A 24,740-nucleotide genomic window follows, 5' to 3' on the forward strand; every position below is an offset into this window, starting at 1 on the left:
GGTGATCGATGGCCAGCATGGATTCGGTGGGCCGAAGGGCCTGCTTCCATGCTGTATCTGGCAATCAATCAATATTTACGGCTGCTGTAGCCAATGGTGTTAAACAGTTTGATACAATTGTCTACACTGGGTGCCTGTCAGTATTACCATTCAAATGTGCAATAACCATCACACCAAGCTAACTGACGTACAAAATTATATTACAATCAAATTTTTGTACAAACATGCACCTCTGTTGGGAAAAGGCAAATTGACTATATTATGTTTTCAATTGTTTAGAGATCAGAATTGAATTTCACTACTCCAGTTGAGAAAATCTCTTCTCCAGATGGTGAAGGCTAGATTCAGAAAATAATGTCTTCACCACATGCAGGTTGTTGCCTGCCTTAGGAAAGTAGCGTGAAAAGCAAGGTGAGTGGGTTGGCTTAACTCTAAATGTTGGTAGAATATCAATGCACAAAACAATGAAATAGCATTGTGGTGTACCGTGTCAGTGCTTTAAGTCGCAGAATGCCTGAACACAGATTTACTTCTGCCGATCCTCATTCAGCATGTTTTTAATTTCCGCCTCGCGGAGCGCAGAGAGACATAAAATAGAGGCTGGAGTTCCCCCAAAAGGAAGAAAGAAAAGCAAGAGAAAAAAAGCCAATTCCTCTGGCACGTTGCACAGGAAGCAACCCGAGGGGGAGCATTTGCTAAGGTCTTGAATAAGACCTCACCTGCTTGGCTCCTTGCTTAAAGGGACACACGTAATGGAAAGCCAAAGAGAGAAAAGGAGATAGAATATGTCGCAGTGTGTAGGAAGGAACAGCAGATGCTGGTTCATACCGAAAATAGACACGGTCTCGCGGCCGCTGAGGTTGAAGATCAAAGAGAGGGCATAGACAGTTCGATTAACTTTGTCAGCACCAGAAACGTGGCGACTCTCTGTGTACTGCCTTGGTGAGGTCTGCTGTATGAGTTTACCAGGTTGTGTGCAAAAACAAAGCATTTCACTGTACCTAGGTACATGTGACAATAAAGTATCGTTGAATCATTGAAAATGCTGGAGTAACTCAGCAGGTCAGGCAACATCTCTGGAGAAATAGGATATGTGACACTTCGGTTTGGAACCCTTCTTCAAAATTTGTTACAATTAAGAGAAATGGGAAGTGAATCTAGATATAAATGCTAATCTAATTATTCAGATGTTAATGAAAAAAATCCTTTCCTAATAAGTGTAATTCAAGCCCACAGACAACAGGGCAGAATTTTAAAATACAGAATGTCATGAACAATGACATGTTGGGTTAACATATGATGAGCGTTTGTTGGCACTGGGCTTGTACTTGCTGGAGTTTAGAAGGATGAGGGGGGATCTCATTGAAACTTACTGAATAGTGAAAAGCTTGGATAGAGTGGATGTGGAGAGGATGGTTTCGCAAGTGGGAGAGTCTAGGACCAGAGCTCATAGCTTCAGAATTAAAGGGCGTTCTTTTAAGAAGGGGATGAGGAGGAATTTCTTTAGTCAGAGGGTCATTAATCTGTGGAATTCTTTGCCACAGAAGGCTGTGGACCTGTCAAATGGATATTTTTAAGGTTGAGATAGATCGATTCTTGATTATCATATCATCATATATCATATATCTACAGCCGGAAACAGGCCTTTTCGGCCCTCCAAGTCCGTGCCGCCCAGTGATCCCCATACATTAACACTATCATACACCCACTAGGGACAATTTTTACATTTACCCAGCCAATTAACCTACATACCTATTAGTACAGTGTCAGGGGTTATGGGGAGAAGGCAGGAGAATGGGGTTAGGAGGGAGAGATAGATCAGCCACAATGGTGTAGTAGACTTGATGGGCCGAATGGCTTAATTCTGCTCCTATCACATGACCTTATGAACAATAATGTTCAGTATCACCACCAGTAACACTGAGAGTGGGTTCTAATGCAGAGGTAACAGTTTGCATTGGTGAGAATATTCTTGTGGCGCTTTACATCTGGCATCACTTCAATGATATCTGGCAGAGCAAAGATTAATGATGACAAGAGGCATTTTCCTGCACTATATCCCAAACAAGGAGAGGTTTAACATTATCACTAGTCCCTAGAATCTTGGTGGTTTAATGTTACCCAGCCTTTAACCACAAAAGGTTGACACTGTACATAACTCAATACATCGAGTTGAACCAACAAGAGTTACAACATGAATCTAATAGTGAACTACAAAAATATATGATGGAAACATTTGGACTGTCGGAATATTTGATGAAATATTCATCTGGTAGCATTGCCTGAGTTCTATGTCTGATATCCATAATGTGTAATCAAAATGGCTTTAAATGAGTTATTTTGACCTTTGCTATTCGCCCGTTGTCTGGCATGGTATATCCAAGGCACTTCTCAGAACAAAGAACTTCTCTCAGTAATCCTTATTTATAATAGTGCCATTCCAATCTCAAAAGTGATTTTGCTTTAGCACCACACTTGTTCCCAATTTAATGGAACTGGATTACAGTTCTATTGTGTGATTTTCTCTGCACTAGTTATCTGACAGTTTTGATGTAGGAATTTATTTTAACATTTACAAACCCATGTGCTTCATGGTTTACAGCTTTTACCTATGATTAATACCAGCTCTTCCTTCTTGCATTCCAAAGTAGAATGCATCAAATTCTGTAAAAACTATTGTGAAGACCTTTATACAGAATCTCAGAATTCAGAATTCAGAATTACCTTTATTTGTCATCCAAAAAACAAGTCTTTTGGACGAGATTTCGTCACCCACAGTCCAACAATAAGAGCAATAAAATAAGCAAATTACATAACCCCAACCAACACAAAACACAAAAAAAAAAGAAACATCCATCACAGTGAGTCTCCTCCAGTCACCTCCTCACTGTGATGGAAGGCCAGAATGTCTTTTCTCTTCCCCTGCCGTCTTCTCCCGTGGTCAGGCTGTTGAACTTGCCACGTTCCAGGCTGCGGCGGACGGTGAAAGGTCCGGAGCGGGCCGACCCAGGCCCCGCGATCCGGGGCGGGCGAAGACGCTGCCGCTGCTGCTGCACGTCGGGGCAGTCGTGGCTCCCAACATTGAAGCCCCCGCCGAGCAGAAAAAAATCCCGTGGCCTATTTCAGGCCACGCCAGACGGTGAAATGTCTACCTGTGCAAGATCCTCAGGGTGTCCCATAAGTCAATTCTTGTGTCTATAGTTACGACTATAGTAAAAGGCAATGTAGGAACGATTACATTTTGATGTTATTACAAACAAGAGCTGATCTTTACCCTGCAGCATTACCAAAGATGCCACCTGACCTGCTGGGTACTTCATGCATTTTCTGTTTTACTAAGAGCAGCACAGGAACAGGCCCTACGGCCCACAATGTCTGCGTTGAAAATGATGTCAAGTTGAACTAATCTCCTCTGTCTGCACGTGATCCACATCCCTCCATTTCCATATGCTATCGAAAATCCTCTCAAGCACCACTATTGTATCTTCTTCCACCATCACCCCTGGCAGCACATTCCAGGCATCCACCATGCACTTTGTTGAAAAAAGAACTTGCCCCCACACATCTCCTTTAAACTTTCACCCAGTGACCTCAAAGCTATGCCCTCTTGTCTTTGACATTTCGGCCCGGAGAAAAAAAAGTTCTGACTGTTAAGCCTGTCTATGCCTCTCATAATTTAACATATTTCTATCATATCTCCCTTCAACCTCCAATTCTCCAGAGAAAATGATCCTAGTTTATCCAACCTCTCCTTATAGCTAATACTTTCTAATCCTGCAGCATTCTGGTCAACTACTTCTGCATTACATTCAAACCCTCCACATCATTTCTGTAATGGGATGACCAGAACTGCACACTATCTATGCATAACCCAAATTAAACTAAGCTTCTTAAGAAATAAAGATTGCTATTGATTAGGAGGAGATCATGATGTCTTAAAGGTCACAATAATGCCACAATAACATTAAGACCTTTTAATTTTTAATTATTACAAGACCAAGTGGACCCGTTGGGCCCAACCCTCTCCTGCATTGGTGCAGCACCCTCTCCTACCCCCCTCCCTCCCCTTCCCCTCCCCACTTCCCCTTCCCCTTCTCCATCCCCCTCAACCCCCTAATCCACCTTCCTCCCCCCTCCCTCCCTCCCCCCCACCTTCCTCCCCCCTCCCTTCTTTCCCCCCACCTGCCTCTCCCTCCCTCCCTAGGAGATAGATTTAAAGTTTAAAATGTGAATAACAAAAAAAATAAGACCGATTTCAATAAAACTACTTGCATTATCACTTAAATGACAATGGTGAGTAAGGTGGGCCTAAAATTGCCATGCTATCGTGTGCCGTTTTGGCTGAAGTTCAGTCACAAACAAAATAACAAATGAGAGTTTTAGTATATAGATTATCAGCTGGTTAAAATTATCCAAAAAGAAAATGCAAATGGTTACGAATGTCAGTGTTGTTGTTGTTGATTTGAATTGGCTATTTTTCAATGCAATGTAACAAACACCCAATTGAAATTCAGATGAATCAAATCAATTAGCTGGAAACAAGTTCTCATTGCAAAAAAATGCTAATTAACCCAAATTAACAAAACCTCACTGCCTTGCACGTTTAACAGTTAAAATTTTAAATGATCATTGGCATGGCTTTCAGAGATACCTTAGCAACTTTGTTTTCACTGTTGTTTTCTTTGAACTTTTCTTGCAATGTTTGTGCAAGTTGGCAGAGAAGTGCTCCGTTATCCAGCTTTCCCATAAAGCTTTCCACAGTAATCTCTTTTCCTGTGTAAAATAAAAGCATGATAACATAAGGTGGCAGGTACATTCTGTAACATCTCGATGTTTCAACTGATTATGATACAGTGTATAAGAAGGATGCTGGTTTAAAACGAAGATAGACATAAAAAGCTGGAGTAACTCAGCGGGACAGGGAGCATCTCTGGAGAGAAGCTTCTCTCCAGAGATGCTGCCTGTCCCACTGAGTCACTCCAGCTTATCGTGTCCATCTTCTGGTTATGATACAGATTCTATTATTTACATTGGGTCAAACTAATCCAGCAATTACACAGGCAAATGCTGACAAGTCACAATGAACCCATCAGCATGTTCTCAACATCTGCCCATTTGATACCCCAACCTTCAGCTTTATATAATTGGCACGTTTACACATGGTTGGCTTGAGTGTGATCTAGTCCATCAGAAGAGTCATAATTGTTTAATAAATTTTAATTCACATTTAATTATTGGTGGCATTTTCAATTCTGCTTCGCTGTTTGGTTGAGCTTTCTACTTTTAGCATTAGGCTATTGGTAGATAAAAAGTGATATATTTAATATTGCTATAATATAATTGATGTAAAAATGTACTCAGCTAAGTAATTAAAAGCCAATACCCACTGAAGGAAGCCAGAAGATTAAATACACATTATGGATTGCTGCCCAATTTGATAATGCTCATCTTGAAATGCCCACCTGCAGTGGAGCAGCAGTAGAGTTAAAGCGCCAGAGACCTGGGTTCGATCCTGACTACGGATGCCGTCTGAATGGAGTGTGTACGTTCTCCCCGTGACCTGCATGGGTTTTCTCCGGGTGCTCTGGTTTCCTCCAACACTTCAAAGACGTACAGGTTTGTAGGCTAATTGGCTTGGTAAAATTGTAAATTGTCCCTCGATGTGCGTAGGATTTTAGATTTTTTTTTAGATTTTAGAGATACAGCGCGGAAACAGGCCCTTCGGCCCACCGAGTCCGCGCCGCCCAGCGATCCCCGCACATTAACACTATCCTGCACACACTAGGGACAATTTTTACATTTACCCAGTCAATTAACCTACATACCTGTACGTCTTTGGAGTGTGGGAGGAAACCGAAGATCTCGGAGAAAACCCACGCAGGTCACGGGGAGAACGTACAAACTCCGTACATACGGCGCCCATAGTCAGGATCGAACCTGAGTCTCTGGCGCTGCATTCGCTGTAAGGCAGCAACTCTACCGCTGCGATAGTGTTAGTGTGCGGGGATGGTTGGTCGGCGCGGACGCGGTGGACCGAAGAGCCTGTTTCCGTGCTGTAATCTAAACTAAAAAGATAGAGGATTCTTTTTGATGGATATTTTGTAGAATATTTCTTTGCTATATTTGGCTTAAAATTGATCAATTTTTAAGACCAACTTTATCATCATATGATTTCCCTTCACAGTGCTTCAAAATATTTTGCTCCCAAGTTAATTATTCTCATACTATTTATTATCTCTATTTATTATCTCGATTTGGGAAATGCTGGGGAACATAATTTACTGAATGCAATTATTTACTCATTCCTACTCCAATTTAGTCTGTTATCACTAAATTGAGGCTATAATGATGTTTAATAAATTACTGACACAGCTACAATATTCATTCAACCTCGGCCACTCCATGGTTCTTTCTTGAGGAGTGACTCCTGGCTTAGTTTCATGTTTAGTTTTAGAGATACAGCATTGTAGCAGGCCCTTCGGCCCACTGAGTCCATTCTGACCATTGATCACCCGTACAAAAGTTCTATGTTATCCCACTTTTACATTCTAACACACCAGGGCCAATAACCCACTCATATGTCTTTGGAGAGTGGGAGGAAACCGGAGCAACCGGAGAAAACCCACGCGGTCACAGGGAAAACGTACAAACTCCGTACAGACAGCCAGCCACAGTCAGGATCAAACCTGGGTTCTCTGAAGCTGTGAGGCAGCAGGTCTACCATTGCACCACTGTGCCACCACCTTATAATCACTTCTCTGTTAATACAACCCTGGATAACTCTTCAAATAACTCTCTGCCTTACCTCATAAAAACATGGAAACAGAAAATAGGAGCAGGAGTAGGCCATTCGGCCCTTCGAGCCAGCATCGCCATTCAATATGATCATGGCTGATCATCCAAAATCAGCACCCCATTCTGGCTTTTTCCCCCTATTCCCTTTATTCCGTTAGCCCTAAATGCTAAATCTAACTCTTTCTTGAAGACATCCAGTGACTCGGCCTCCACTGCCTTCTGTGGCAGAAAATTCCACAGATTCACAACTCCTCCAGACAGCTTTCAGAAAGCCTCTGAACACTTATATTTCCACTACTCATTTCATTCTACATCTCAGCTCAATTTCTGACATTTATTTTCCATTGTGTTTGGCATCCATTTCGTGCTCAGATCTATTAAGCAGTATTGTATAATTGCAAGTTAATATTCATGAAAACTCACATTGGGAAAAGGGTGAAGTAACAACTGAACACAGGCTTTCCAACAAAAATGAAGCAATGAGATTTTACAACAACGCCAGGCAATTGACACCATGTGAAGGCATTCAGAATTGGATTTCTACACAATTAAAATACTGCGGTACTTTCTGCCAAATCTATAACTGAGTATTTCAAACTTTGAAGTTTTCAATTATCTTAACATATTACCAAGCCCTGGGTTGTATTGAGACACAATATTTTAAAAAAGTCAAAAAATACCAGAAGGACCGTTCTTCTGGGCTCGGCATCTCATCAACCACAACAAAGACTCACAGAGCTCAAACATCATGAGTCAAGTGTTTTATTGTCATATGTCCCGAAACAGAACAAATTTTTTTTTCTTGCATTCCTGCTCAGTAATCTGGTTCCAAAATTCAGAATACTGAGCTAAAAATTACTTGACCCGTTCATTTTCATTCTATTTAATCAATAAATATCACAGTTGGGTAAATCCAGCATGAAAAAGAATAGCACAGTGTGGTGGCACAGCGGTAGAGCTGCTGCCTTACAGCGCCAGAGACCCAGGTTCGATCCTGGCTACGGGAGCTGTCTGTACGGAGTTCGTACGTTCTCCCCGCGACCTGCGTGGGTTTTCTCGGTTTCCTCCCACACTCCAAAGACGTAAATGTTTGTAGGTTTATTGGCTTGGTATAAAAAAATGTAAAAATATATCCGGAGTGTGGGTAGGATAGTGTTTATTGTGCGGGGATCGCTGGTCGGTTTGGACTCAGTGGGCCAAAGGGCCTGTTTTTGCGCTGTATCTCTAAACAATAAAACCAAGCAGAAATAGGGCTACAGAATTATGCACAGACTGTTCTTCGAAATCCTCAATAGAAACTCAGACGCCCAATATGCGGAACATCTGAAGCTCAAGATGATCCGTCCTGGGGGTGGAGTTGGATTCATGGGAGGTGGTCTTGGAGGGGAGGATGCTCCTCAAACGGTGGAGCATCCTGGACAATACAGCTCACCCCCTCCATGACACACTGGTCAACCCGAGGAGCACCTTCAGCAACAGACTGGTCCCACCAAGATGCAGCACAGAATGCCACAGGAGATCTTTCTTCCCTGTGGCTATCAAACTTTACAACTCCTCCCCCTTCTGTCGTGGAGTAGACTGACTCCCCTCCCCCTCCCCCATCTTTTTACGTCCCCAATTCTGGACTTTCCACTCATCACTTTAGATTTTAGAAAGATTTGTAATTTTTTTTTTAGATTTAGATTTAGAGATACAGCGCGGAAACAGGCCCTTCGGCCCACCGGGTCCGCGCCGCCCAGCGATCCCCACACATTAACACTATCCTACACACACTCGGGACAATTTTTACATTTGCCCAGCCTATTAACCTACATACCTGTACGTCTTTGGAGTGTGGGAGGAAAGCGAAGATCTCGGAGAAAACCTACGCAGGTCACGGGGAGAACGTACTAACTCTGTACAGACGGCACCCGTAGTCAGGATCGAACCTGAGTCTCCGGCGCTGCATTCGCTGTAAGGCAGCAACTCTACCGCTGCGCCACCATATCTTAAGGATAGCGGAGTGAGGGGGTATGGGGAGAAGGCAGGAACGGGGTACTGATTGAGAGTGATCAGCCAAGATCGCATTGAATGGCGGTGCTGGCTCGAAGGGCTGAATGGCCTACTCCTGCACCTATTGTCTATGTCTATTGTCTATCTTGTTGTGTTTTATCACTGTTGGCAGCCCAATTTCCCTCCTTCACAGCACTTTGATTTGCAAAGATTTACATCCCTCTATGAGAAGAAATTCCACTCCGTGTCCTCTGGCCTATCCACCCCAAATTCTGGCCATTATTGCTAGGAGAAACATCCTCGCAGCATCAACCCTATCAAAACCCCCCAGAATCTTAAAGCTTTCAAATAAGATCACCTATCATTTTTCTCCACTACCATGTACAGCTCAATATTTCTGTTCAGTGTCTTTTCTTACATCAATACCTTTACTCCAGGAATTAACAAGGAATCCTTCTCTGCATTGCCTTCAAAGAAAGTTTAACCGTACTTAAATATGGAGAATAAAACTATACAAACGGTGCTGGCTCGAAGGGCTGAATGGCCTACTCCTGCACCTATTGTCTATTGTCTATTGTAAAAGTAATCCAGATGCGGCCTCACCAACACCGTATTAATCTGTCAAAACCTCCTTATTTTTACACTCTAGATTCCTTGCAATAAAGGTAATGTTCCACGAGCATTCCTTGTTACTTGCTGTACCTGCCCAATAACCTTTTTTGTTTAAAGGAGAAAAATAACATAGAATGCAATCTTCAAGAATGGTTCAAAGGCATCAAACACTAAACAAGTCCTGAAGAATACAACTGCCAGATTAGTCCCACTTGTCCTCTTTTCAGTTGTAGATACATATTCCATGACAGCTTTGACAAAGGTTGTGGGATAAATGAACAAATCTAGCAGTTGGGGCGGCACAGTGGCGCAGCAGTGCCAGAGTCCCGGGTTTGATCCTGACTAGAGGTGCTGTCTGTACGGCGTATGTACATTCTCCTGGTGACCGCATGGGCTTTCCTCGGGTGCTCCGGTTTCCTCCCACACGCCAAAGACGTACAGGTTTGGAGTTTAATTGGCTTCGGTAAAATTGTACATTGTTCCTAGCGTGAAGGATAGTGTTAGTGTTCGGTGTGGACTTGGTGGGCCAAAGGGTCTGTTTCCGCACTGATTCTCTGTTTTCATTGAGATGAAATGGACTGTCAGCAGCAAAATAATTATATACATCAACAACGTGTATTTACACATATATTTTATTCTGAACAACCATTCAACGTATATTTTATTCCGAACAACCATCCAACCAAGTGTCCAATTCAGATTTGAACATCTGGTTTCTATTGCAAATATATTGCAACAGAACCAGCAGCACATTTAACCAAGTTATTCCAGTACAGTTACAAACATTAGCATATTTCAATGACAATAGACAATAGACAATAGGTGCAGGAGTGGGCCATTCGGCCCTTTGAGCCAGCACCGCCATTCAATGTGATCATGGCTGATCATTCACAATCAGTACCCCGTTCCTGCCTTCTCCCCATACCCCCTGACTCCGCTATCCTTAAGAGCTCTATCTAGCTCTCTCTTGAATGCATTCAGAGAATTGGCCTCCACTGCCTTCTGAGGCAGAGAATTCCACAGATTCACAACTCTCTGACTGAAAAAGTTTTTCCTCATCTCAGTTCTAAATGGCCTACCCCTTATTCTTAAACTGTGGCCCCTTGTTCTGGACTCCCCCAACATTGGGAACATGTTTCCTGCCTCTAACGTGTCCAACCCCTTAATAATCTTATACGTTTCGATGACCAGGTTGTCTTCAGTATACATAAAGCAGGACAGAAGTAACCTGGCTAATTATTATCTCGACCTCCTCCAAGACACCCACAGATTGATGAAAGATCACAACAGTCCCATCAAATAGAAGTTACCAACAACCTGCTGATCTTGATTCCAGGGCCAATCGGCTCCAAATCTCATCACTAAATAGATCATAAAGGTGTAAATACGACCAAGATGAGAATGGCTGCTTGTGACACTAAATCAACACTTGACCAAGTGTGGCACCGTGGTCAAATGCAAAGATCAATGAGGAACAAGAAACAATTCTGTAGTGGCTGTAATCGTTTTTTGGCAAAAAAAAACACATCACATTGATTACTGGAGACCATTTGACTCTGTCCTGAGCATCAATTGATCTCAGAATTCCCAGGACAACATTTTGAGGTCAGCTGTCGTCAGACATTTCATCAATGACTTTCTCTCTTTCTCAGGTTAAGAAGCAGGCCTGTCCGTAAACCATTCAGCTTGTTCTGATCTTGGCTTGTAAAACAGTCCAATGCTGCATTCATGACACACAACATTGAAACCCTGCTTCAAAAGACTTTACCAACGACATCCTGAAGACCACCGCTGACTGTAAATTCAACTAATCCAGGCACACAACTGAGCAGAACAGAGACCAGAAACTGTAAGACAAGTAGTTCAGCTCCCAAATTCCCCAAATCTTCTAACTAGCTAACCGACTAACCGACTAACTAACAGGACTAATCAGGGTGGTTATGGAATATTCTCCATTTGCTTGCATGAGTGCAGTTGCAAAATTCCATGGAAAAAAACAATTATAAAACACATTTTATGTCCCTTGCTGAACTTTATTACCAATGAAGTGTTGTTGGCTCCCATTGGTGTTGCAACATATGGAATGAAGGTTAAGTATGATACATGTCACCTGGAATAACTTGCCATCTCTTCTCAAAAATACCTTCAATTCCACCCAAAAAATACACAAAACTTGGGGGTTAATGCCTCATTCAATAGTACATCACTATTTTCCATGTGGCTCTGGGGCGTCAGTTTACATTTTTGTGCTCAAAACCTTGACATATCCCTCAGCCCCACCATATTCTTTTCATAGACAAAAAAAGTTGGAGTAACTCAGCAGGACAGGCAGCATCTCGGGAGAGAAGAGAAATGTTACCCATTCCTTCTCTCCAGTGATGCTGCCTGTCCCACTGAGTTACTCCAGCTTTTTGTGTCTATGTTCCGTTTGAACCTGCATCTGCAGTTCCTTCTTATACATATTCATTTTATAGTCGAGAGAGCCAGTAAATGAGCCACAGCTGATACCAATGAGAATCTAGATATGAACCTAGCCAAAACAACCAGTTCCAACCAAGCCTCATTTGATCAGTTAAACCTCCAGAAAAAGGTTTATGAAGATCAAAAACTCAGACCTGGCAAAAAAGACAATGATCTCTCAGGTGTCTAGTTTTGGCCCTCCTTTCTGCTTCAGATACCTTGATTACATACAGTGGGCAGCTCAAGTTTGCTTTCGCAACTCTTTAAAGAAAAGAGTTCCTCAGAGAAATAACAACATCATCTGCCTCATACGAGCGATTCCTTATTTTTGAACCATAACCCTTTGTTCCCGATTGACCCACGCACTAAACGTCCTCTCCACATCCACCCACTCAAGACCATTTGGAATTATTTGTTTTGATTCAGTCGCATCCAACTCTTCATTATGTTAACAGAATCAATCTTAGCCTGTCAAATCTTTCCTTAAGAGACGACCCGTCCATTCCAAATATCAGTCTGTTCACCCTTCACCAAACTATTTCCAATGCATTGAAATCCATAAAATACAGAAGAAATACAGGAGAATAATACTGCATGTAGAACACCAGTTATGGACTCATCTGTGGCCCATATGACTAAAACATATTGTCTCCATTTATGGATTCAATTCCCCTGGCAATAAGCAACAAAAGCCATTCTACTATCTTTCTTAACTACTTGCTGTAGCATATAAATAAATCATATTTACATCACATTTGTTTATTGGATTTATATCCAATCCATTAATGTAAAGCATTTCTCCATCAATTTAGTTTTTAGTTTTAGAGATATAGCACAGAAACAGGCCCTTCGGCCCATCGAGTCCACACTGACCAGCGATCCCCGCACATTAACACTACTCTACACACACTAGGGACAAATTACATTTCTACAAACCTGTACGTCTTTGGAGTGTGGGAGGAAAGCGAAGATCTCGGAAAAAACCCACGTGGTCACAGAAAGAACATACAAACTCCGTAGAGACAGGACTCGTAATCGGGATCAAACCCGGGTCTCCGCTGCTGCAAGCACTGAAAGGCTGCAACTCTATCACTGCGCCCTTGTTCATGCTAAATGCCCCAATTTGTAAATGTGTTTATTAAACTATACAGAAGCTGTTTAAATTTGTTCTTAGTGTGCTTTTATTTCATTGTCCATCGTGCCCTGCTTTAAATAGTTCAGTGTTTCAAATCCAACAGTTAAATATAAAATTAATAATGACAATGCTCCAACATTTTTTTAATGCTATTTATGAATTATACTCGTGTAGAAAATGACTTAAATTGCTCGTGGTAAATCTTTATTAGCCCCATGCTAATAAAGAAATTGTGAGCATCTTCAAGCACTTTTTCATTTTCCATTGAGAAGAGAATTATATTTAGATGATATTCCTTAAGCTGCTGAGATATGTAAAGCCACAGGAAAAATTATAATCGCTTTAAAAGATTTTTTTTTTTAAACATGATAAACATTTGTTTGAAAAATAAATGGTATACCACAAAATACTATTTTATGTTTTCCAATCTTCTGAAAATCGAAACTGAATTGATTTCCTTTGGTTGTGAAATAAGTCCACCACGAGACTACACAGCAAGAATAAAAAAATTCTTCCTGAATAAGTGCATTCTTTATTGCACATTTTTGAATTCACTTTCAAGTCGAATGCCAATGCAAACACTGCCGAGAAATAGCAGTAATAAATTTTAACATTTTGGCCTTTTAAAATGTCACTAGTATTATGTGTAGGTTATCAACCACTTTGAACTCTGTTTTTCCATACACTCACAGGTAATTGCAAGGTATTTCTATTCTTAAACCTCTTATTTTTACAAGCATTAAAATTACACTTGTTTATCTCCATTTAACTAACCAGCTGGCTCCTTTCCTTCCCCATATGCAGTCAATGAAAAATTTATAAAGCATCAACTTTCAGGTGCCTGCAATCATTCCTGCTAAAGGTAATATCATATTGTACAAAACTGCATTCTATCATCAAATAGGACCAAACAAACATCAGATCAATCTAAAAATCTAACTGGGTATGCATTTATATAATAATAAATAGAATTTCGTCATAATATTACACTTTCATGCTCTACCTATAAAAATATTACATAGACCATGCTACACTTTCATCTTAAGTGTAAAATAGTTCAGTTCAAAATAAATTATTTTCGTCTTATAGCTGTTGGCCTGTTACAAGCTCAGTTGTACTCTTCAGATAGTCAATGAAGTGTGGGCCATTTCTAATTTCCAAAATGGTTTAATTTGAAAAATTCTGAAAGGTTTAAGTTTATTTAATTCCGTGGACATTCTGGAGTATGCAGATTTTGGATTCTTCTTTATAGTTTTGGCTAGAAAAAAAGGTGTCCAAACACAAATGCGTATGTAAAATATATGTAGATAGAAGGAACTGCAGGTGCTGGTTTACAAAACGAAACCCCACAAAGCGCTGAAGTAACTAAGCAGGTCAGGCAGCATCTCTGGAGAACATGGATAGGTGTCGGTTCGGGTTGGGACCCCTTATTCAGTATCTGATTACATTGTGACAATGCTAAAACGTGAAGTATATCAAGGGCTTTTATACAAGGACAATAAGCACTTCCATGCCTCATAAATGTCAGAGAGGTCAGGGTTATGCTGATGCACTTGGACCGGAAAAGATAGAGTAATTCAGCATGGAAACGGGACCTTCAACCTAACATGTGCATGCTGACTGGGTTTTATAAAACTGAGCTAGTCCCTTTTGCTTGTGTTTGGACTATATCCCTCAAAACGGCTTCTATACATCTAAATGTATAAACGTTTTTTAAATGTCACCATTGTACCCACCTCACCAGCTTCCTCTGACAAAAAGTCTGAAGAAGGGTCTCGACCCAAATCGTCACCCATTCCTTCTCTCCTGAGATGCTGCCTAACCCGCTGAGTTACTCCAGCATTTTGTGATACCTTCGATTTGTACCTACACCTGCAGTTATTTTCCTACACAGCTTCCTCTGACAGCTCATTCTATATACGTATCACCTCTATGTGTAGACATTTCTCCACAGACGGGTTTGGAAGCCCAAGTACATGGATGGCTTTGTGGTTAATCTTCTCACTCTTCAACATGATGATCGAGGATGAGAAAAGGATCGACAGCAGTGGGCTGTGTTCGAGTGATCGATGGTCAGCGTTGACTCGGTGGGCCAAAGGGCTTGTTTCCATGCTGGAAGACACACTTGGGCTTGTAAACTCACACCCCTTTTACAGCACCTTCTCTGGAGTTGACAGACTGTAATCTCCTCACTCATAAATATAAATTTCTCCCACAAACTCCACTTTAAATCAAATTAAGCAACAAATCAAAATCACCTTAAACACCATAAGTAGAAGTAGTGGTTTTCCTGCATGTGCTTAACATAGGCTTGTAGCTGGGTCGTGACAGCCCAATTTGAGGGCTGTTGCCAAATCCTTGTTGCACGAGGATTGACAATCAGCTACCTATTCTGCATATTTTCAGTTTAACACAGGATGCAATTGCTGCCACAGTGTACAATTTTCCACATGATAGAAATGTGCACTCAATTTCCAAAGAAAATTGGAAGCAAATGAGCAGCTCTGGTGCCAAAAATATACACATTTCCAAATTTCACAAGCAATGTATAGAAATAAATCTTTTCGCTCCTCAATTAAATAAAGTGGAAGGTCCGATAATTAAAATTATTTGCTTTATCATTGTAAAAGGTGTAGGTGTGAAAATGCACACCTGCAGATTCAGGGACAGTTTCTTCCCAGCTGTTATCAGGCAACTGAACCATCCCACCAACAACTAAAGCGCAGTCCTGAGCTACTATCTACTTCATTGGAAACCCTCGGATTATCTTTGATCGGACTTTGCCTTGCACTAAATGTTATTCACGTTATTCTCTTTATCATGTTTCTGTACACTGTGGATGGTTCGATTGTGATCTTGTATTGCCTTTCCGCTGACTGGCTAGCAACAGCTTTTCAACAAGATTCCATCTTTAAAACCTGACTCAGATATGACTTTTATACATAATAGTTGTGAATTTGACAGTTACTGGCTACAACAAGTCGTGTTTTTTGGATAGCTCTACTCCTTGTTTGATTATCCCTGAAGCAATTCAAAGACACAACAGATACCAGACTGGCATCTAATTTAAATTGATGCAGTTTGAGGGATTAACACAAAAGTGATGCAGTGCAAGGAATTTGGAGGCTTACTGGGCTTTTCTACGTGGAGCAGTGATCCTGGCAGGCAGCGGACATGTTGAATGCTCAATGCATCTGACAAGGAATGTGAAGCTCAGGCTGCAAAAGAAGCCAAACGGATAAATGCGAGACATTCCTTGGAGAAGGCAAGACAGCAGTTAAGCTAAAGCAAGTAAATGTACCAAGAAACTTGAAAGAAAGTAACCAGACATAACGCCAAGTGAAGCGGTCTGGTAATTAATGAAGATGTGATATCTTTAGTAGATATTTTCCCTTGAGAGTAGGTAATATTCACAAAGGATATAGCTTCAGAGGCAAAGGGAATAATAAGAGCATTTTTTGAGATTCATGGATTTACAGTGCTATCGGCGGGTGTACATGACAGTAAGTGATAGGCATTGATCTATCTCAGCACAGCTCAATAACTGAAGCAGGTGCATCGTGATGGCAAAAGATAATACTGGGGAAGAAGATGATTGTTCTGTGCCCGAGTGACACAGTAGTGCAGTTGGTAGAGTCACTGCCTCACAGTGCTGGAGACCCAAGTACAATCCTGTTTGTGTGGGGCGTGCACCTTCTCCCTGTGACCGTGCAGGTTTCCTCACACTGCTACAGTTCCCTCCACACCCAAGAGATGTGTAGGTTGGTAGGTCGACTGGTTATTGTAAACTATCCCCAATTGCAGATAAATGGGGGAGGTTGATGGAAATGTGAGGAGAATAAAAATGGGGATTAATGTAAGCAGGTCGGTGCAGATGGTCGGCACAGACTTGGAGGGTCAAAGGGCCCGTTTGAGAGTTGTACTTCTCCCTGACTTACCGACGTTATGCGGAGCCTATCCCAGTAGGATTCCACAACTTGGACCCTAATTATATCAATTACAGAAGCACTGTACAGTTGAGAGATAGGCCAGCAAAGCAACAAGCTAAATAGAAAATTAGACAAAGATGAGATATTTTGGAGGAAATGGCATTTCGACTCCAGGCGAGCAGAGGTTAATCGATTTTGAGTAATCAAGCACTTTCATAGTAAGTTGGCAATTAAATAACAGCGGCACTGTTCGCAAACTTTGATAGCAAACGGGGAAGATTCTGCAATCAGTTTGAACAGTACAGTACAGGATAGCCAGTTTACAGCTACACTGCTGCAAGGATCCATGGGATAGATGTGAAGCAACAGGTTCTGTAGCAAGGTAGTAACGCCCAAGTCTGGCACAAACACTAATGGCAAATAAGATGAGACTGTGCTGGCCCAGTGCCCAAAAGACTTTTACTGTTTACAGAATTTATGACTGGGCAATTTAGGTTCAGATCAAGTTGGAGGCAATATAACTTTCTCTTACAGGAATGTGGAAGCAGTTCAAAAGCTGTAATGATTCTTTGAAGGATATCACAATATGTGGACTTATTAATGTCTGCCAAACATGTCAAACTGCAACAAGACAGGCTGAAATCAGTCACAGAATTGTACAGCACAGAAGCAAGCCCTTCAGCCCGCCACATCCACGCCGATCTTTTTGCCCATCTGTACTAATCCTATTTGCCCACTTTAGGTCCATATCCCATCATGGTAGAGTGGAAAACCATGGAGATGATACAGAAAGGGAGTGACTCTTTAGACTTCAAGAGGGACTCCAAAAAAGAGGATAGACCCAATATCTACAGAAAGCTAATGAGAAAGTCAAGCTGCAAGAAGTTGTGAAAGCAAAAGCACAAGGATGGAGAGTCTGAAAACAAAATTGTAGTAACTATTGCAAATAAGTTCATGGCATTCAAGTACGTACTAAATGTGGTGTAATAGTATCTCCTGTCGGTACTGATAAGAATGTAGCTTGTACTAAATTTAGTGAAAAGTTTGATACACACAGATGAACAAGACAAGAAATGTAGTTCTGATTATAAAGTCACTTACAGTATATTGAAGCAACAATTGCAGAGCGAGACATGTGGCCAGGTGCACATGAAGCCTACCTAGTGAGGAGATTGACTGGAGTTATTAGCACATGGAGACTTCAAAGACGTCAAAGACAGCTTGCAGTGAAGAGTTCAGAGAACAGAGACAAAGCGATTGAATGAATTTATAATTAGTTGAGACCTGAGGAAGGGTCTCGACCCGAGGCATCACCCATTCCTTCTCTCCCGAGATGCTGCCTGACCCGCTGAGTTGCTCCAGCATTTTGTGTCTACCTTCAATTTAAACCAGCATCTGCAGATATTTTCCTACTTATATTATTTGCTACATTTCCACAAAAGGAGAAGCAGTGCAGTGTGTGCTTGTCCCTTTAAGAGTTATGTTAAGAATCAAGTTACCAGGAGGTAAACTGTGGACACAAGACACTGCTATTTAGTCGAGAGCTAAAGCCTTCAATAAGGAATATTATGCCGATCAATGCCAATGTTATTTGCTTATTTATCTACAAAAAAGCTTGCTATGGACATTACAACCTCTTCATCCAACTTCATTATAATGACAAAGAGTGTAGAAACACAAAGAACTGCAGATGCTGCCTAATACACAAGAAGACACTAAGTGCTGGAGTAACTCAACAGGTCAGGCAGCATCTGTAGAGAACATGGATAGGTGATGTTTTGGGTCAAGACCTTTCTTCAGACAGATTGTACGGGGGAGAAGAAAGCTTTATGTCCTTTTGTGTCATAATAATGACATCATACTATGCGCCCAAGCAATTCAGATCAAAAAATGAATAAAAACACAAGAAAATAGGATCGGGGTGAGACATCAGGTCCCGTAAACCTGGACCCCAGTACTCCATAGTAAAGACCAGGTACTCAGCACATTGTATCTTCTCCCGTAAACCTGCCCAGCCCTTCTACTCAATCGTGGTTGATGTGTCCCAGGCCTCAACTTCCCTTCTGTGCCAGTTCCCCATTGCTCCCAATTCCCCAATCTTTCAAATATATCAACTTCTTCATCAAATGATCATTCTTCTAATAATCCAGCCTCCACAACCCTCTGGGGTAGAGAATTCCAGAGATACACCACCCTCTGCCGGAAGAACTACATTTTTTTAAATGACCACAACAAATTAAGTTGCCAGGTACTGCTGATCAATGTGTTTCTTGATCAAGCCATTACTAGAAATAGTCACATGTACGTTTAATTGCAGGTTGAAACTATTTACATTTTGGCCAAATAAAAAGTTTATTCCTATTGATTAAAATAAAACATTTAATTTAAAATAATGGAAAGTTTGAAGTTTTTCCCCCCAAACTTCAAAGAAGGGTCTTGACCTGAAACGCCACCCATTCCTTCTCTCCAGAGATGCTACCTGTCCCGCTGACATTTTGTGTCTATTGTCGGTATAAACTAGCATCTACAGTTCCTTCCTACACTTTGTTCCACGTTTGACCAAAGATTAAAATATATTTATTACGCAACAGGTTTGTATAATACATCTTCATTCAAATAATGTGTTGGTTGATTATTGCTATGAACAGGTCCTGAATTACAATGTTTTTAGAAACTGTGAAAGTCGGATAAGAAGAAACAAAAATGATCGTAAAATATTGCAGGAAATCTTTTAATTGTAATCCACAGAATCCAACCAACTAGGGCTAAATATTGCAGTGGTTAATAGTTTTGCTCATTGTTGTCAGGGTTAGAGAGAGACACATTGGAAGGTACACCTGTAGTCATCATGACCAAGTAATCTGGTGTATTTCATTAGTATTAAATGGACATTAGAATAATTAAATTGAATGATCTTTGTTCAACTTATATTTGTATATATTTTGATATGGAATGTAGATCACCAATTATTAAAGAAAAGAAAATCACTAATGCCAGTGACTCAAAGGTTTTACAGTCAATACTGAAAATTAACTTAGAATCTGCAGGATTCATGCATTTCTGCTGCATCACACAAATAGGTCATTAACATAAGTTGTAGAAGCAGAATTAGGCCATTCAGCCCATCAAGTCTATGCCATTTAATCATGGCTGATCTATCTCTCCCTCCTAATCCCATTCTCCTGCCAACTCCCCACAACCCCTGTCACCCTAAAAGTCAAGTACCTATCAATCTCCACCTTAAAAATATCCATTGACTTGGCCTCCACAGCCGTCTGTGGCAATAAATTGCACAGATTCACTACCCTCTGACTAAAGAAATTCCTCCTCATTTCCTTTCTAAAGGTAAATCCTTTTATTCCGAGGCTGTGGCCTCTGGTCCTAGATATGGTCAAGGGTATGTTATACAGAAAATGGCCCAAGGGTTAGAAACATAGAAACATAGACAATAGGTGCAGGAGCAGGTTATTTGGTCCTTCGAGCCAGCCCCGCCATTCAATGTGATCATGGCTGACCATCCAGAATCAGTACCCTGTTCCTGTTTTCGCCCCATATTGCTTGGTTCTGTTAGCTCTAAGAGCGATATCAAACTCTGCAAGAAGCAATCCACCTGCAGCCATACGTGTAGATCTGTCCTCATGATTTTACTCAGTTTCTCCTGCAATGCAACGCCATGCAGATTGGCCTTTGCTGGGATCAAACAGCACTTCCCACAAAGGGCTCCTGGCATGGCCCATCCTTCAGCGCATTAAGTGTGCAGAGCAGGTAGATCACTGAGTACAAGTAATAATAACTGCAGCCCAACCAACCAGGGAACCTTGTCAACTGTAGCACCTAGACATTTTGTTGTCATAGGAAAAAACAGGTAGAATAGCATTGCTAGGGAGGACAGTTCATAAGTAGACCATTCAGCCCATCGAGTCTGTTCCGCCATTCAATCATGGCTGATGTACCTTTCCCTCTTAATCCCACTCTCCTACCTTCTACCAGTAACCTTGGACACCTGTACTAATCAAGAACCTGTCAATCTCCACTTTAAAAACAGCCAATGACTTGGCCTCCACATCCATTTGTGCCAATGAATCCTGCTGATTCACCACCTTCTGGCTGAAGTTGTCCACCATCAGTCCACTAAAACTTCTGTGAAAAGAACTTCTGTGAAAAGTTCCTAGCGAGGGAACAGACAAGATGAAGTATTATCATTTCCTATCTAACAGGCTACGTTGTTTATATTCAAAGTCAGTACCGCACTATTGGAAGTGATCTTTATTAAATAAGACGTACTCCAAATACGTACAGGTTTGTAGGTTAATTGGCTGGGCAAATGTTTAAAAAAATGTCCCTAGTGGGTATAGGATGGAGTTGATGTACGGGGATCGCTGGGCGGCGCGGACCCGGTGGGCCGAAGGGCCTGTTTCCGCGCTGTATCTCTAAATCTAAAATCTAAATCTAAATCTAAGATGATAAAGGAGGGCCCTCCGTGCTCCTCCTAAGGTACATTCTAAATTGCATGGTATTTTCGAGGAACAGTAGAGTTATGGCTGGTGTCTTTGCCAATATACATTCTGGCCAATATTTGTGCTTCAGTCAATATCACTAGAAACAAATGATCTGATCATTTTCACATTACTCTAGGTGGAAGCTTTCTGTGCACACACCACTGCCAAGTTTCCACATTACTTCTGTGACTGCGCATCCAAAGTACTCCATTGGCTGCAAACCACTTTTGGACATGCTGAAGTTGTGGAAGGTGCAAAGGAAATGCAACTCTTTTCTTTCTTTCTTTCATGTCACCCAACCAGACGCTATTCCTAGAAAGCTCTGCTCAGCTCTGCTCTGCTTCATAACTTTCACGACTATGAAAAAGCCAAAGACTGCTGACATTTTAAATTGTTTTAATCAAACACAAGTCATCACTGTTGTAATCTTACCTAGTAAATTTGTCAGCCAAAGAGCCAAATCCTCCTTCATTGGTAATAAACTAGCTTCATGCCTGCTTGCTAACCATTGACTATATTGGTGCACATCAGAGAGGCTTGGCCCGGGCTCTTTGGGACTAAACGTGCTGTACATCTTCCTTTATCCACCTGTAATTTATAACAGAGAAAAAAAAAGTTGTAATGATTTACAACATACACGGTATCATGAATGAACTGTACAGGAAGGAACTGCAGATGCTGGTTTAAACCGAAGATAGACACAAAAACCTGGAGTAACTCAGTGGGACAGGCAGCATCTTTAGAGATGAACTGGAGATCTCCATTAAGTAGTTTATCAATATTTATACTCAGCAGTTGAAAGAATGGGAATTCAACAAAAGCAAATAAATACGTCTGAAGGGTCTCGACCCAAAACGTCACCTATTCCTTTTCTCCAGAGATGCAGTCTCACCCGCTGTTACTCCACTTTTTTGTGTCTATCTTCAAATAAACACTAATCTGTTTTTATCTTTGCATTATTATTCAAAAACTAAAATGACATTATTACACTTGGTAAAGGAATCTAACAGCTGAAAAAAAGGATGTACAAGGTTTTTTTTTCAAAATAAAACACAGTTCACTGAATATGAATGTTTTGTTTACCTTGGTCCCAGTCAACTGTGCTACTAATGGGTCTGCAGTGTTTTTGCTGAGGGAGCCTCTAATTGTACACTTTTTCTGCTTCAGAAGAGCCCTTTTTGTACCTAAATTTGAGCTTACATCTCAAGTTCCAAGCACCACATTCAACGTTGGTGACCTGGTTTAGCACAATTTATAATACGCCAAAGAGCATGAAGCAGTCTGGTCCTTTTAACAAACACAACTGTAAGGCACAATACACTCCCTCCAGCAGAACAGTAGGGTTTTATACAAGACTACACAGAGATGCATTCACAGCAGCGGCTTAGCATAGAGAGCAGTGTTACAGTGTCTTTAATCATTTGTAATTCAAACTTATTAAGAGCCACACATGCAAAGTACAAAATATTACAGAGACATCTGCAATGAAATCAGCAGTAATTCAGAAAATTAAAAAAATATCGACTACGTAAAATAAAATTCCCCTTAGAATTCGACTGTGCAACGGAGATGATTAATAAAACAATGTAGCACCGGCTGTGAAATTGCAGCACTATTTTACTATTTTTGATTTTAGAATCATCCATAAATTATAGAAAACTGATTGTGGAGAAATCATTCCACTCTACTTCTAAGGGGGTATAGTTTTCCAGATTTCATTAAATTAAATTAGGTGAACGAATTAATCAATTCAAGCAGAAACTAAAACAACCAAGATTGCTTAGCGTTTAGAAATAATGGCATTCTAGGTTTTAAAGTATTCGGTTAACGGCACCTCGTACTGTGTCATTAGCTTGAATACATGCAAAGCTCTTAATTGTTTTAAATCGTATATTGCGATCAATCTGCGACTGTGTCGGTACTCCTTGGTTTACACTATGATTTCATGCTTGCTTTACTGGTGGTGTAGCTACAGCTCGTAGCTGCAGAAAAATCACTGCATCGCACCTCACCCACTCCAAGCGGTCAAGCGGATCCGTCCTGACGATTTCACTCAGTTTCCCCTGCAATGCAACACTCTGCAGGTCGACCTGGCTGGGGCGCGTACACGGATCAAACAGCACCTCCCGCAAAGGGCTCCTGGCATGGCCGATTCTTCAGCTCATGAAGTGTGCATGTTTGTTTGAGGAATTCAAGTAGCGCCGACCACGGAGTAACGCCACATTCACATCATCCTGTCAAATGAGAACGGGAAGTCAATGGGCTCTCCATTGCCAGGCATTCGCTGTCATGATCTATCCCCTGAAACGCGTATACATTTCAGCATCTGGCAAAGCTAGGATTTAAGAAACTCAATTCTTTACATCGGGGCTTATCGTTGAAGACGGACGCATTTGAAATTAACTTATCACGAGAGCAATGTGATCTTTTAGCATAAGAAAAAAAAAGTATCAATTAATTTAGCCGCGCTCATAAATGTTAATTCAGACCTTATGACTATCTGCACGTTGGTTTTCCGTTTGGTGCTAAATCCGTTTTATCTGATTTTTAAAATTTATTTATACAGGCACAAACTTGGCAGAATTTGACACACTTGTAATAATGGATCAAATAACAGGCAACGCGTTCCCCCCACTTGTACGAGTGCTGCACTGGAGTGATCTGGCATTATTTTAAAGAGTCAAAAGTGTTTAATTGGCATTTGCACCGAAATGGCAACAGCAAAATTCTTGTAGCAGCACACCAGGTCTGTAAACACTGTACTCACAGGTAACAAAATAAACAAACAGTTCAATAAATTAAAGAAAACAGTTTTAGTGCAAAAGAGCCCAAAGTCCTTCGTGTAACCAACACAGTTGGCGGGCGGAGGAGTTGGTGTTCAAGAACTTGATGGTTGTTGGGGGGAAGCTTTTTTGAAACTGGACATCAGATGTTCAAACTCTTGTACCTTCTTCCCAATGGTAGGGGTGAAATGAGAACGTGGCCTAGGTGGTGTGGGTCCCTGATGATGCTGCCTGCCTTTTTGAGGCTGCGCCTCGTATAGACCCCTTTGATAGATGTTCTCTTGGGAATGAGATGAGGAGGAACTTCTTTAGTCAGCGGGTGGTGAATCTGCAAAATTCTTTACCACAGAAGGCTGTGGAGGGCAAGTCAGTAGATATATTCAAGGCAGAGATAGGATAGATTGATTAGTACGGGCATCAGAGGTTATCAAGAGTAGGCAGGAGAATGGGGATGGGAGGGAGAGATAGATCGGCCATGATCGAATGGCAGAGTAGATGATGGGCGAATGGCCTTATTCTGCTCCTATCACTTATG

At 41.3% G+C, this 24,740-nt stretch overlaps 1 protein-coding gene across 2 annotated transcripts in view; it reads right to left on the minus strand.

Annotated features, from left to right (window-relative positions):
- gas2a (growth arrest-specific 2a) overlaps positions 1 to 23,717 on the minus strand; it is an 85,161-nt gene extending 61,444 nt beyond the window's left edge. Inside the window, exons 1-3 of one of the 2 annotated variants that reach the window (XM_078415493.1) lie at positions 23,430 to 23,717; positions 21,855 to 22,010; positions 4,652 to 4,773 (exon numbers count right to left, since the gene is read on the minus strand). In XM_078415493.1, the coding sequence (XP_078271619.1) occupies positions 4,652 to 4,773; positions 21,855 to 21,996 (264 nt within the window). In that variant the 5' untranslated portion in view covers positions 21,997 to 22,010; positions 23,430 to 23,717. Of the gene's footprint in view, positions 1 to 4,651; positions 4,774 to 21,854; positions 22,011 to 22,505; positions 22,638 to 23,429 lie in introns of those variants that run through there. The other variant, XM_078415492.1, reaches the window with a different exon arrangement.
- Positions 23,718 to 24,740: the final 1,023 nt, after the last annotated feature.

This window comes from Rhinoraja longicauda, chromosome 18 (assembly GCF_053455715.1).
Source record: "Rhinoraja longicauda isolate Sanriku21f chromosome 18, sRhiLon1.1, whole genome shotgun sequence".
Classification (NCBI taxonomy): Eukaryota; Metazoa; Chordata; class Chondrichthyes; order Rajiformes; family Arhynchobatidae; genus Rhinoraja; species Rhinoraja longicauda.